This window comes from Melampsora larici-populina (genome assembly GCF_000204055.1).
Source record: "Melampsora larici-populina 98AG31 unplaced genomic scaffold MELLAscaffold_7, whole genome shotgun sequence".
In the NCBI taxonomy this organism is placed as follows: Eukaryota; Fungi; Basidiomycota; class Pucciniomycetes; order Pucciniales; family Melampsoraceae; genus Melampsora; species Melampsora laricis-populina.
This window is the reverse complement of record NW_006768771.1, coordinates 145,414-158,417: the sequence shown is the minus strand read 5'-3', so window position 1 is coordinate 158,417 and position 13,004 is coordinate 145,414. Positions and strand designations below refer to the sequence as shown.

General features: G+C 38.5%; 3 protein-coding genes across 3 annotated transcripts; 2 read left to right on the top strand and 1 right to left on the bottom strand.

Moving 5' to 3' along the window:
* Window positions 1–1,995: 1,995 nt before the first annotated feature.
* Window positions 1,996–3,772, top strand: MELLADRAFT_47283 (uncharacterized protein; the record flags this gene model as incomplete). The annotated part of the gene is made up of 7 exons (XM_007407001.1): window positions 1,996–2,065; window positions 2,142–2,312; window positions 2,399–2,472; window positions 2,559–2,608; window positions 2,685–2,892; window positions 3,010–3,195; window positions 3,292–3,772. 7 exons carry the CDS (start codon window positions 2,063–2,065, stop codon window positions 3,536–3,538), a joined length of 939 nt encoding a protein of 312 aa, XP_007407063.1.
* A 1,043-nt stretch (window positions 3,773–4,815) lies between these two features.
* On the bottom strand, window positions 4,816–8,319 carry MELLADRAFT_103708 (uncharacterized protein; the record flags this gene model as incomplete). Its single annotated transcript, XM_007406661.1, has 3 exons — window positions 4,816–4,967; window positions 6,091–7,731; window positions 7,806–8,319. The coding sequence occupies 3 exons, from the start codon at window positions 8,317–8,319 to the stop codon at window positions 4,816–4,818; spliced, it is 2,307 nt and encodes a 768-aa protein (XP_007406723.1).
* Window positions 8,320–10,107: 1,788 nt separating this feature from the next.
* MELLADRAFT_47280 (uncharacterized protein) lies at window positions 10,108–12,783 on the top strand (the record flags this gene model as incomplete). Its single annotated transcript, XM_007407002.1, has 9 exons — window positions 10,108–10,249; window positions 10,322–10,382; window positions 10,469–10,587; window positions 10,658–10,808; window positions 10,883–11,163; window positions 11,231–11,331; window positions 11,386–11,698; window positions 11,767–12,300; window positions 12,378–12,783. 9 exons carry the CDS (start codon window positions 10,172–10,174, stop codon window positions 12,612–12,614), a joined length of 1,875 nt encoding a protein of 624 aa, XP_007407064.1.
* Between the last annotated feature and the right edge of the window lie 221 nt (window positions 12,784–13,004).

The window sequence follows — 13,004 nt, the reverse complement described above, 5'->3', positions numbered from 1 at the left end:
ATACCATCTTGCTGGAAATTGTCTCACTTCCCTTTTCTCTTTGATCGAGTATATAAGCATCACAAGTGATGCTTGGACTTCACCAAGCAGTGTACCAATGCTCGGGATTACCGCACACTGGATGACCTTTTGTCTACAAGACCTTGATCCCATTTCAATGAGTCAAGCCGCAAGGTTGATCAAATTTCTCAGTACAAAATTGAAAACTTTAGACTTTAACTTCTTAAATACTACTGCAGCTACTCCGGATTTGGTCAAAGCCATTTCAACTATTCAAAATTCAACATCGTTGGCAATCTCCTTTGACCAAGACCCAGACCTAGGATATGGAATTCATGATGAAGACTCAATGACAGAATTCTACTCAGTGATACCTAAGCTCGAGAACTTATCCTTTAATTAGGATTTATTTATACCTCGTGTGTGGAGACCTACAGCTTTATCAAGTTTACGGTACTTTTCTATACCTGTAACATCTGTTGCGGGAAAATACTGTCTCATTCCTCAAACTGCAAAAAAAACTTTAAAAATCATTGAAATTATAGAGGGGTTTGAAACTGATGTGGGTTTCAAGAAATTTTTAGAACCTGTCAAAGACACCTTGGAAGGTCTCTTTATGGTTTCATTTACTGACCAAGTTCGAAAAGATGTTACTGATTTAAATTTTCTAAACTTAAGAGTAATTAGAAGCAAAAAGTGTGGTAGAGATAATGTATTATCAGAAACTGATTGGCTATATGTTCCAATGTTGAAGAATGTCAGAACACTTGTAGTAGGCTCAGATTTGAGTGAAGAATATTGGAAACGGGCTTTAAAATCTGCTAGTGTGGATGCATTCAAGAACATACCTAAGTTCAAACATATCATTTTCACTCATGATAGGCCTAGTCATCAACCTCGAGGTATTGACCCAGAATTGATTAGAGCCTTCGAATATCCTGGAGTTCAATGTCATGTCACTGATGAATTAACACCAGATGAAATCATGGTTTGTATACATTTCATTCTGATCAAGCAAATGGTTTTTATTGTAAAAGTTGTCATAGATTCCATACTAATTGCTTCACTGGATGATCAGGATTTGGATTATAGGCTCAACGGACCAATGAATTAAACCATCACATCCACTTATCAAAACTCCTTGGAACCAAACTTCTCAATCACATTGGTAACAGTTCCTAAATTAACCAAGAATAAATGCAATGGTGATGTTTCATTATCTTCGTTTGAATGACTTCAAGTCAGTGTTGCATTGAACTTGAAGTCAAGTGATTGTCAAATTCCATGGAGCTATCAGGAGTTATCTTTTGGGTTGTAATTTGATCAATACAACTGATGCAACTGTGACCCAGATCATGTGATATTCCCAGACACTAGTGAGTGAAATGATTGAGCAAGCTTTTGTGATCCTCATCAGGCAATGGAAGTGACACACAAAATCTGGGTATATAGTCTTGTGGAAGTCTGCTGCTTTTGTGAAGGAAAACATGAATTATCTGAGTCCATCCTTGCTTTATATCACAGTTCATTTTCTCAGATCTGAAAACCCATTTACAGTCTACTTCACTCCTCATCAAACCTCTTGAAATCTCACATTTGAGTTTCTCATCTTTACGTTAGCAAATGAAACACTCAGAGTGACTTCTTCACACAATAAATTATCCAAATGCCCTTGCCACCCACTATTTTTCACCCACAAAGGTCAATTATTTGTGATTCCTTGGAAAATGTCACAGAACCATCATAAAGATGAAACTCAATCTTCCCAAAATATTTGATTCCCCTGGAGCTGAAGACATTTATTGAGAGTGTAAGAGAACAGTTTGTTTTCCAGTCTGCAACAGTGACTATGGCTGACGTGCATGTAGCGATTAAGGATTGGTAGGCCCACCTAATCTTAAGTACATAGTTTCTGACCAGTGGTTTTTTCTAATGTCCATGAAGTGTCACAGCCCGATCCCAGCCGATCAGTTCTACAACGACAAATTGTGAGACGAAACCCTGTTGCGTGGAGTTGATTGAGCAGAGTGACTGATCGATTAGCTTCTGGAAATCTTGAATCATGGTCAGTCAGCTTCAACTCCTAATTAACTCGACTTATAATTCCTAATGTCGATGTCTCCCTCATATAAACTTCGTAGGCCACGACTACTACCGGCGGTACGAAGGATTCTGAATTACCACCTTCGAAGTTACCAGCAGATCAACAACATGCGATCGAGAAGTTTGGCAGTATCAGTGGTAATCAAGTTGGTACTTCAAGCAGTGAGATCAGTTACTTGAAACAACTCGTTTCTGAACTATCTTCAAAAGTAAGTCTTTATACTTTCTCATTCTGATCATTTGTCCAATCCTGACCCCTATATTTTTCATCACTTCGCATTTCTCATCTTCATAGATCGATGCTTTGGAAAAGCAAGCCACAGGTGGAGCTGAGCAAGTTGTTCAATCTATTAAGCAGACTATGACCTCGTAAGTTGCGGGAGAATTTTATCTCTTGACAGGTTTGACGACGGAAATCTGTTCTGACAATTTGGCTTGTTCTTACCGACTACCAGGACCCCCGCAGAGCAACTTCGCCTAGTCCTCATGGGTCCTCCTGGCGCAGGTACTTTTGCATCCATTCAATTGTCATTCCTACAATCTCGAACTGAACTCTGCTATACTCTCATTCCATATCGTAGGTAAAGGTACACAGGCTCCAAAGATCAAAGAAAAATACTGCGTTTGTCATCTCTCAACTGGAGATATGCTTCGGGAACAAGTTTCAAAAGGTACGGAATTAGGTCAAGCTGCAAAGAAGATCATGGATTCTGGAGGTTTAGTAAGCGATGAGATTATGGTCAATATGATTAAAGATCAGCTAGAAAACAACCGAGAGTGTAGTAACGGGTTAGTAGTTTAGCCTTTCTCGTTTCAAACAAATCTTGGCAATTTTACTACGCTTTTCTTGCCCTAGTACTCTTTTTTTAAATTAAGCTGATTCCTTGAAACTTGATTTTATTTTAGTTTTATATTAGATGGATTCCCACGAACAGTTCCTCAGGCTGAAAAGCTTGATGAAATGTTAGCAGCCAAGAAGCAAGATTTAGATCTTGCTGCTGAATTAGTCATTGATGACAACCTTTTGGTGAGCCGTATCACTGGTCGATTGATTCATCCTCAAAGTGGTCGATCCTACCATTTAGAATTCAAGTGAGTCTTTTCATGCCCGATCGATTGCTACGTTGAGAAGCGGTTCAGTAGCGTTATACTGATCTATGATGTACACTGTGATACCACGCGCTCCAGTCCTCCAAAAGTCCCCATGAAAGATGACCAAACAGGCGAGCCTCTAATTCAACGATCTGACGATAATGCTGAAACGCTCAGAAAACGATTAGGTGGTTACCATAAGCAAACAGACGCAGTTGCTGGTTATTACAAAAAGAAAGGCATTTGGGTAGGAGTAGATGCAGCTCAAAGTCCATCAACAGTATGGAGTAGTCTTTTAGACGCCTTTAAAAATTGCCATAAGCCGAATGATACTAAAAAATAAAGTTGCTCAACATAAAGGTTTTTTGTATGTAGGAAACTTTCATTTCTTGTGAATTTGTTCCCATGATTTGAAGTTTCTTTCATGATAATGTAAAAAGGCCTCATTATTACAAGTCAATCCAATCAAAAAAGCCTACACGTGTATCTGAATGTTATTCAAATCTTTACTCTGAGGACTTTCTTGTAGCTGATCCTTTGATATCCCTCATTGGAGCTAACTATATATATCCTTATCAATATATTTCCAAGCAGATAGCCTTCCTGAAAAATGATCTGTGAGCTAACAACAAGAACCATATCTTCAAGCTTGGTCAAGTGGGTCTGGTGCTGAGCTCATACAATCTTGATGGGCATAACAAGTTCTGCAAATTTGCCTGTTCAAAGGCCTGGGTCATTTACAACATCTCATCCATCATAAACCCAGTGCAATCATTTTTCAGATTTGTTTCTACTTCTTTATATGATGGCAAGAGCAAATCTCTTCATCCCATGTCTGAAAAAAGCTGTGTAAGATTTGCAAGAATTTGAACCCTTTGAAAGACTGTGTTTCTGGTCACTCAGTTAAATTTATATTGAGATTCAATGGAGAAGATAACAAGTCATAGAAATGTAAAGTGTTAGTAAATTGGATTTTGCAAGGATATCAAGATTAGTGTAGATCAATGTTTGTTTCCTCTTGGATGGTTTTAGAGAACTTACGTGAAGAGATGATCTTTTCGACTTGAAGTTCTCATGAGATAATCAGTTAAACAAAATTGATAATGATTGAACTTGGATTATCCATCTTATTCTGATAAAGATTCAATGAAATTGATTTTGATAAATGAAGTTCACAAGGCTTTTGCCTCCCAGTTGTTCCAAGAAAGGTTTATTGATTTTCTCAAAAATCCTCTCCCATGCAAAACCCATACTGTTGGGGAAGAGATTCCTCCCATAAAGATCCTGTGTCCTTATGACCATTCATTCTCACATCTTTTGGAATACATTGGCTAAATCCTCTATGGTTGTTGTTTGGCTTCCATGGCTAGCCGCAGAACAACCTTTCCTCATAAGCCAGCAGGATTTGAATGCACATATCAGGTCCGGTTAAGTTAATTCTAGAGCAAACTGGCAAAACCAGGTACAGTTCTTTTATCTGCTGCACTGATGAGATTTTCACAAATCTCCAATGAACCATTCTTGGAATGACTGGGGATTTGTTTATTTGTCTTTCATTTGGAGTAAGATTTTTAGTGTTTGTAGATGTGTTGTGTTTTGAGGAAACTTGACTGTGCCTTTTTAATGTAGCCACAACATAGAGAGAGATCCCACAGCGAGACACTTTGAGCCCAGCGTAAAAAATGTGCCAGCTGTGTGAGGTGTTGGCCACATGTTGAGCCACTCTTCCCACCACACATTCTTGGTTGTGAATGAGCACCATCCTGAACACACTGTGAGTTAAAAGGAGCCAAGTATCCCACCAGAGGTTGCTTATCTCCAATTTGGAGGTGACCTGTTTTTGATTTCTAAATTCTACACTTTCTTGATTGGTGTAAAGTATCTAAAAATATGGTCCCGGCTGTGAAGTTTATTTTTACACTGAAAAATGCTATGTAAACAAATTCAGTGTACAAATTTGGGCCCAGGCATGATCTTCAATTTTACACAGGATAGTGTCCTTTACACTGAGCAAACTTGGTGCAAACAGTCCCAGCGTAAAATTCACATTGGCCTTGTGTAAGATTCACCCACCCCATATGTAATTGTAGATTGTACATGAGCAGTCAATTTTTTCTTGATTTATTGGATCTAGGAAGAGTACGGAGAGATTTATTGCAGAAACCTTTGGAGAGTACTATTTACATGTATATAAATCAGTTCAAACATGATTATTGCCATATGTTTCCTCACAATTTGCCTCAAGGGCAAAGAAGTTCAGAAAATCCAACTTCCATATACAATCAGCAATCACGTACAGAAATACTGCACATAGAGAAAGGATATGGGGGACAAAAGTGTGGAGAAATATATTGAGGAAAGGAATACCAGATTTGATTTCTATGTATGTTGATAAAGCTGGGATATATTCTAGATTTAAGTCTCAAGTATAGGACAAAAATAGTTTATTTATCCATGATTTTTTTTCACACCTCAATAACTCAGTCAATTTACATGATGAAGGTCAATAGACTATATATTCTTGGTGGGGAAAAACAGGAGTGGTTTTGTACAGATCTATGATGAAATATGACATCATCTCAATTTTAATGGTATCTCAATACATAACTTCTTGATAAATGGGTGACATCCATTTGAAATCCAATTCAAATCCAATTCAAAAACGTCTCAAGTTGCCAGGATGTACTGGCTTGCCAATGACTCTGAATTGGGGGCTGTGATTGGAGGTATTTTTTCTGACCATAAGGCTTCATGTTATTGTAACTTGTCTCTGAAGATCCAGAAAAACGGTAGTCATTCTACACTTGAGCTGAGAATGGTGAGTTTTATAATCTCTTGGTCCAGTAACATCACTGAGAGATGAGTGGTAGAGGTAAGAAAGCCTGGTAATCATACCAAACGGAATCCGGAAATTACTCTTGAGTTTGAGCATTGCTTTAAACAGAGTGTGGCTATCTCCTGAGCAATGATACCCTGGGATATTTTCCATGTTTCCACAATTGAAGATATTACACATATTACTCTTTCTCCATTGGTCTAGATGTGCTTTCAGGAATGTCCATGCATTGGAAATAGTAACATCCTTCTCCTTCACAGAAACCAGAGATTCAGACTGATCCATCAATTTTATAGCTCCAAAGAATGCTGGAATAAGCCTGCTGTAGGTAGCTCTTACACATTGAGATATTGATTTCACTCTTTCTTCATTATTCAGACCTTGTTTGGTGATCTCTTCTTGAAGATGTTGAAGTAGCCCTTCAAGCCATTCTACCACTGGTTCATGATGTTCCAAAAGTTCAAGCTCAAGTGTACCTACATGATGTACCATGTACACCAGATGAACATAATCTATCACTGATTTGGGATAAGAATCCTTGAGTCGGTTAAATTGGAGGCTGTGCTCTTTTAGCATATGTTTATGAACCTCAATTCTGTCTATTGGTTTGAAGCTTTGCAAAATTGCCTCCGGATCTATTGGGAAGTCAATGAATCCATGATGTAAGATTGAATATTGTATATGCTTAACAAAACAATTTTTAGTGGCAAGTAATCTCTTCTGGGGATAAGTTGATTCTCTGTACCACCTCTTCCAAAAGACCCACATGTACCCAATTGTGAAACGGTTTGCCTTCAAGGTGCCCAAATAATTGTAAAGCACATGAGGTTGAAGATCATCAATATGTTCACGCCTTTTTGTTGCCCTCAAATTACTCCAGTCCATCAGGACCCATTGATTGAAGAGCCTTTGAATGAATCTCCACCCATCTTCTAATATATAATCCTTGAATCCTTGTACATCATGCTGTTGGTCCTCATGCAGTAGCTTTATGCATGTCAGAAAGCAATTTGCTACTACACCAGCCCTGGAAACTGCAGCTTCTAAGAATGGGTATGTTTCTTCCCCAAAAACATTTTGATTTTGTTTCATTATTAAAAGTACATTTTTCTCCAGTTTGAAGGTCCAGATACTTATATCATTCTGTATTTTTTGGGGAAGTAGATTGTGGGTTGTTGAAATCTCTTTGATTGTGTCCACCAAAATAAAGTCTGAAGGAATGATTGGTGATTGTGATGATTCCCCAATCCCCTTTTGTGATGAACAGAACTTGGTTTTTTTATGAGATTTGAAGATCCCAAGTCTTTCATCATCAAATCCTTCCACATCTTGATCATCTTGTAAGCCTTGTACATATGTATGTGGCTCTTTCTGTTTCTGGGTGGCAATCACCCTCAGTCTTTTGGAATTCCTCAAGGATTCATCTTTCTGCACTGGATGAGGCTCCTGCTGATCTCTGATAGAATATTCTTGGTGAGAATCTATCACATTGTGGGAGGGGTTACCAAATTCTTGAAAAATATGTCTCTTCATACTGGTAGAAGATCCAGACTGAGGAACTTCAAGGCTTATATTATCTAGGGGATGGTCAATGATTGTTTCCGTGGATTCTCTTGGGGGGGATGTTTGTATGTTGTTGTTGCAAGTGACTCCAGTAGCATAGATGGTGTTATGAACATCAGTATCTGGAATGTCTATACCTACAGTAATGCAAGATCTTTCAGCAGGCGTAAAACTCTCACTAACTGATGTTCTTTCTAAGAGTGAGACATACCAGCATTCTTTTCGGAAAGAGTACTTTCATTTCCAAGAGTTAACCAGGGTTTTGGGGATTTCACTTGTTGGCTTGTTCCAAGGCCATGTGAATTTATCTTGATCAAATCCGTCCTTGAGAGATGGACTGATCTCTTGTCAGAATTTCCAGGAATCAGAGTCAACCATGAGGTTTTTGAACTCCCTGTGCAAGGTCTTGAAATGGAACCATGATCAAAATAGTTTGATGGTTGGTTTGGCATATCAAATGGATCATGCATGTCTTCTTCCTTTACCTGCTTAAGCATCCACAAGTCTTGATCCGATATTCCTTCAGAATCATGAATTGTTTGAAAATGACTGTCTCTTGTGCTCTCCTGTTTTGCAGGCAGAAGACTGAGTGATAACTCCAAATCTGGAACTTCTGCTGATTGGATTTGATGAAATTCATGGATTGATGTTTGATCCATTTGGAAGGACAGTAAGGAAAGACAAAGCAAATGGAGAGCTCCAAGAAATTTGAAGTTTGATGTCATAGTAACTCAAGTGTTGTGGTTGTAAAATTCCCATCAGATTGTATGGAAGGTTTCTTATCTGACTCCTTCTTTGTGGAGAAATCTGGCTCATATTCTTTGCAGAAACAATTGGCTTATAAATATTGACTGAAGTGTTTCATTTTGAATTAGGGCCAGCTGTGAATTTCTTTCAAAATATGTATGCTTGAGTAAAACACTGTTGTACAGACTGTACTACTCAGTGTACCTATTGTACTGCTAAGATCACAGAAGAAGATGTAACATGCTTTGTGGGTGCCAAGCACTGTGAATGAGAGAGTTATATAAAACTGACACCCACAACTCATTTCTCACTATTAAGAGATACTTGGATTACACACAAACATAACCAAGTCCCATGTAGCACTTTCAAGGTGTAGCAGCCCGGTCAAACAAGGGACTTACACACTAATGAACATTGTTGGCTTGAGATCTGTCAGTGCCTCCCCTAAAAGTCTCTCAACCAACCTGCTCACCCGTCATGTCAATCTACATGACTGGACACTTTAATAAAACATATGTGCAATGGTCAAGGGTGCCACCATACTGAATCAGTACAGGTATAGTCGGGTATAGTATAGTTTTGACTGTACAATACTATACTCAGCTCTGAATCAATTACAGATAATCAAGACACATTCACATAAAGCTAAGAACTAAAACCCACACATGGGAATAAAAGAACAGCACAAACTCAAATATTGAAATACAAAATAAACACAAAGACAAATAAGGAGACAATCATAGACCAATAACAATAAAGATGTGTTCACAATGCATCATATTTGAAAAAGATCACACTTCACCGTGTAACTTTGTTTGCCACAAGTAAGAAGCTCCACCCAGTATAGTATCAATTCATCAACTACATCTGGAAAACAGGCATACTTTTGGTCCAAAAAGCCTGGTTGTCTTTTCATGAAAAAGTAGAGAAGTTTAGCGCAGAGTTTTTGGACAGCTTTGTAAAATCCACAGTACCAGTCTTCAATACTTCCCAGTATGATCAGTATATTATGAACACAATTGATAAAAACCAGTTCAATTCACTTTTTGATACATAAGTAGAGCTGTGACATGTCCATAAGGGACTGTGGCTGGCCTTTGCCAACCCTGGGTAGACCCAAGGGGATCCATAAAGTGTTCAGGGCCAACCAAGGCATACCCCAAGCTGATCATAGGTGACACAAAGGGGCAATAAGGGAATAATTTTGCCTTTTGTTGCAAGTTTATGTGTATGAGGTGCTACATAGAAGCTATATGAGCTGGCACATAAAATGAAAAGAGCTATAGGAGGAAATTTAGAAAGAAGGATTCTGTTGATCCGGCAAAAAAAGAGCAGGATCACTTTGAACCATGTGCGTCAGGGCAGATCTCGCGGCCTTCCAGAAAGGTCCAGGCCTTTTAGGCCTGGCGGTACCGGGTCCGGGCCACAGCCTCAAACACGAGTAATGTTCTTATCATATGCTCAAAAGAAACTGGACAAAATTTGCAAGCATCTGAACTCTTTGAGAGACTGGATTGCTGGTCACACCCTATGCAGTGAGTCTTGATCCAGCTCTGATCAAGAAATTGCCTCAAGTGGACATGCTTTTGAAAAACAAGAGACTCTTTGATCGACATTGCAACAATTGCCATATTTGACCTGCTGCGGCCTGCGCCTGTACCGTTTGGTGAATCATGTCAAATTTTTACAGACGCCCCGAAATTGAAAATGCTGGAAAGACACCGAGGTTAAGCCCCGAGCGAACAAGACTGCCACTGCTTTCCTTCGTCAAATAAAACCACAATTTTATCATCGAGTCAACTTTCTTTGGATTAACTTAAATCAAAAAAGATGTCAAATTATCCTGCACCTGCTGCTCTCGAGCGTCAATATTACTCCGATGAAGAGGATGACTTTTACGAGCAAGGAGTTGAGTGATCGATACCCTCCTTTCGTGTCACTAGCAATCACTTATCTCAAAATTTATCGATTTTCTAATAGGTCGGAGATGGTCAAATACCCTTAGGCATGCGTCAAGAAGGATATGGTGAAGGTTATAATGGTAAGCTTTATTGAAATTATATTTTCCAATAGAATCGATCGAATCATGAAAAGATAACTAAATCGAAAATGACACGTTGCAATTAGATTTATTCATTCAACAACAACAACAACAGTTCTTACTTGCTCAAGCTGCTGCAATGGCACAACAACAAGCACAAGAAGCTGCTATGGCTCTTGCTTCCGTCCCCGAACCTGTCCGAAAGGTAAGCACGCCACGCATACAAGCTTTTCGAAAAACACATTAATCGAGAAACTTAAATTCTGTTCGATTAGTATGTTATATATCTTCATAACACACTTCTTTCGGCCAATCCGAACGAGATCTTGGCTGCCTATGAAGGAGGTTGGAATCGATTGACCGAAAAGTTTTATCAAAAGGCGGAGTGGCCAGAAGCCGAGATTATTGCACCTTTAGTCAACAATGGTAAGTGTTCATTACATAGACCGTTCAAACTTTGAAAAACTAACAAGACGTCCGTTTTTTATTTTTCTTTTCAGATGATGTGTTTTTATTGTTCTACAAAGAACTTTACTACCGTCATGTTTACTCTCGTTTACAACCTGATATAGATGATCGATTCCATTCATACGAGAACTACTGTTCGATCTTCAATTATATCTTAAACTCTGAGGGACCCGTTCCATTAGATTTACCGGTGCAATGGCTTTGGGATATTATTGATGAATTCATTTATCAATTTGCTTCTTTCACTACTTGGAAAGGTAGAATGGGCAAGAAATCCGATGAAGAGATTCAATTGATTGCTGAGAACCCTCAGGTTTGTGTTCATATTAGTCCTTTCGTCATTCACGCTGCTCACTGTGACTTTTCTTTCTTTAAATCAGGTTTGGTCTTGTTACAGTGTCCTTAACGTGTTATATTCACTTATCACTAAATCTAAGATCCAAGAGCAATTAGTGGCCACCAAGAACGGCCAAGATCCAGAGTAAGTCACGTTGCACTTTCTATCTCTTACTGATACTGATTATGTTGTTTACAGTGAGGTTGGCGGTGAATGGGGATCCCGTCCCTTGTACCGAATGTTAGGGTATTTCTCAATCATCGGTCTTCTACGTGTACATGTTCTACTTGGAGATTATACCCTTGCGTTGAAGATGATGGACGATATCGAGATGAACAAGAAAGCGCTTTACACTCGCGTGAACGCAGCGCATGTTACGGTCTATTACTATGTCGCCTTCAGTTACATCATGTTACGACGTTACCCGGACGCCATTCGAGCCCTGACACATATCTTATACTTCCTTCAACGTCTTAAAGGTTATCACACCCGAGGTTACCAATTTGATGCCGTGAGTAGTGGTGGTTTTCATTGTTGATTCCTTTCACCGAGATCTCATTAAGTTTTACATTTCTACAGATTAATAAACAAGGTGATCGAATGTATGCCTTACTAGCAATGTGTCAAGCCTTGAACCCAAGTAAGATAGATGAAAGTATTGCAGCAACAATGCGTGAAAAGTATTCAGAACAATATGGAAAGATGATTAAAGGTGGTCCAGATTCATTAAAATCATTTGAAGAATTATTTGCGTATGCATCACCTAAATTTTTATCCTTATCATCACCACCATATGATCGACCTGAACTTTTACCGCAATATGTGGCTAGTAGTAGTCCAAGTGAAAGTCCTTCCACACATCATCTTAATCTGTTTTTAGCTGATATTAAAACTCAACTCCCGGCTCCTAGTTTACGCAGCTTTTTGAAGTTGTATACTACTCTTGGTGTTTCTAAACTTGCTGGATTTTTGGGTGTAGATGAAGAAGAGGTTTTGGAAAGCCTGATGTTACTCAAAGGATCGATGCGCAGTCTTAGACGTTCGGATGGTGATGGTGGTTTATTGGAGGGAAAGGAGGTCGCTTTAGGTGATTTAGATTTTGGTATTGATGATGTAAGTGTTCAACTTTTATCTTTGTTCAGCTGTATATTCGATTTCATCACTCATCTCACGTATGTATGTGATCATAGGACATTGTGGAAATTGCAGAAACCAAACCTGGAAGAAGATTTAATGAATACTTTATCAGACACGGAGATAAAGCCAGAGTGATGTTAGAACAACTTCAATCTAGACCATTACCGATCATGGGTAAAGCATCAACAACTGCAACAACTACTGTGGTCAACACAGAAACGGAAACTTCTAATCAAGAAAAGAAACCAGTTTGGGTGGCTAATGTGAATCGATCTGCTGTAAAAGCTTGAAAAAAAGTAACGAAAAGTATTCAAATTTCATCTTTGATAAAAAAATAGAATTTCTAAGCGCTTGTAGCTTAAAAGATATGCAAAAAAAGGTTGTATGTTTTTTGTGGAATTATGGTTTTTGGTGAAGTGATATCAAAACTTGTTTGGTAAATCATAAAATGAGTCATTGAAAGAATCTAAATGAAGTTTTCCCTTCGACTTCTCGTGTTGAGGGCTGAAAATGAGTCATGCCAATAAAATTCCAAAACTTTCATTCAATCTGGCAGTCTGAGTCACACAGCAACAAGTTGAAACCAAAAAATGCATTGCAACATTGGATAGTGTGTTGAGAGATAATCCTTAATTTGAATTATTCATAAAGAAGTGGTATTAAACTTACCAGGAAATAGA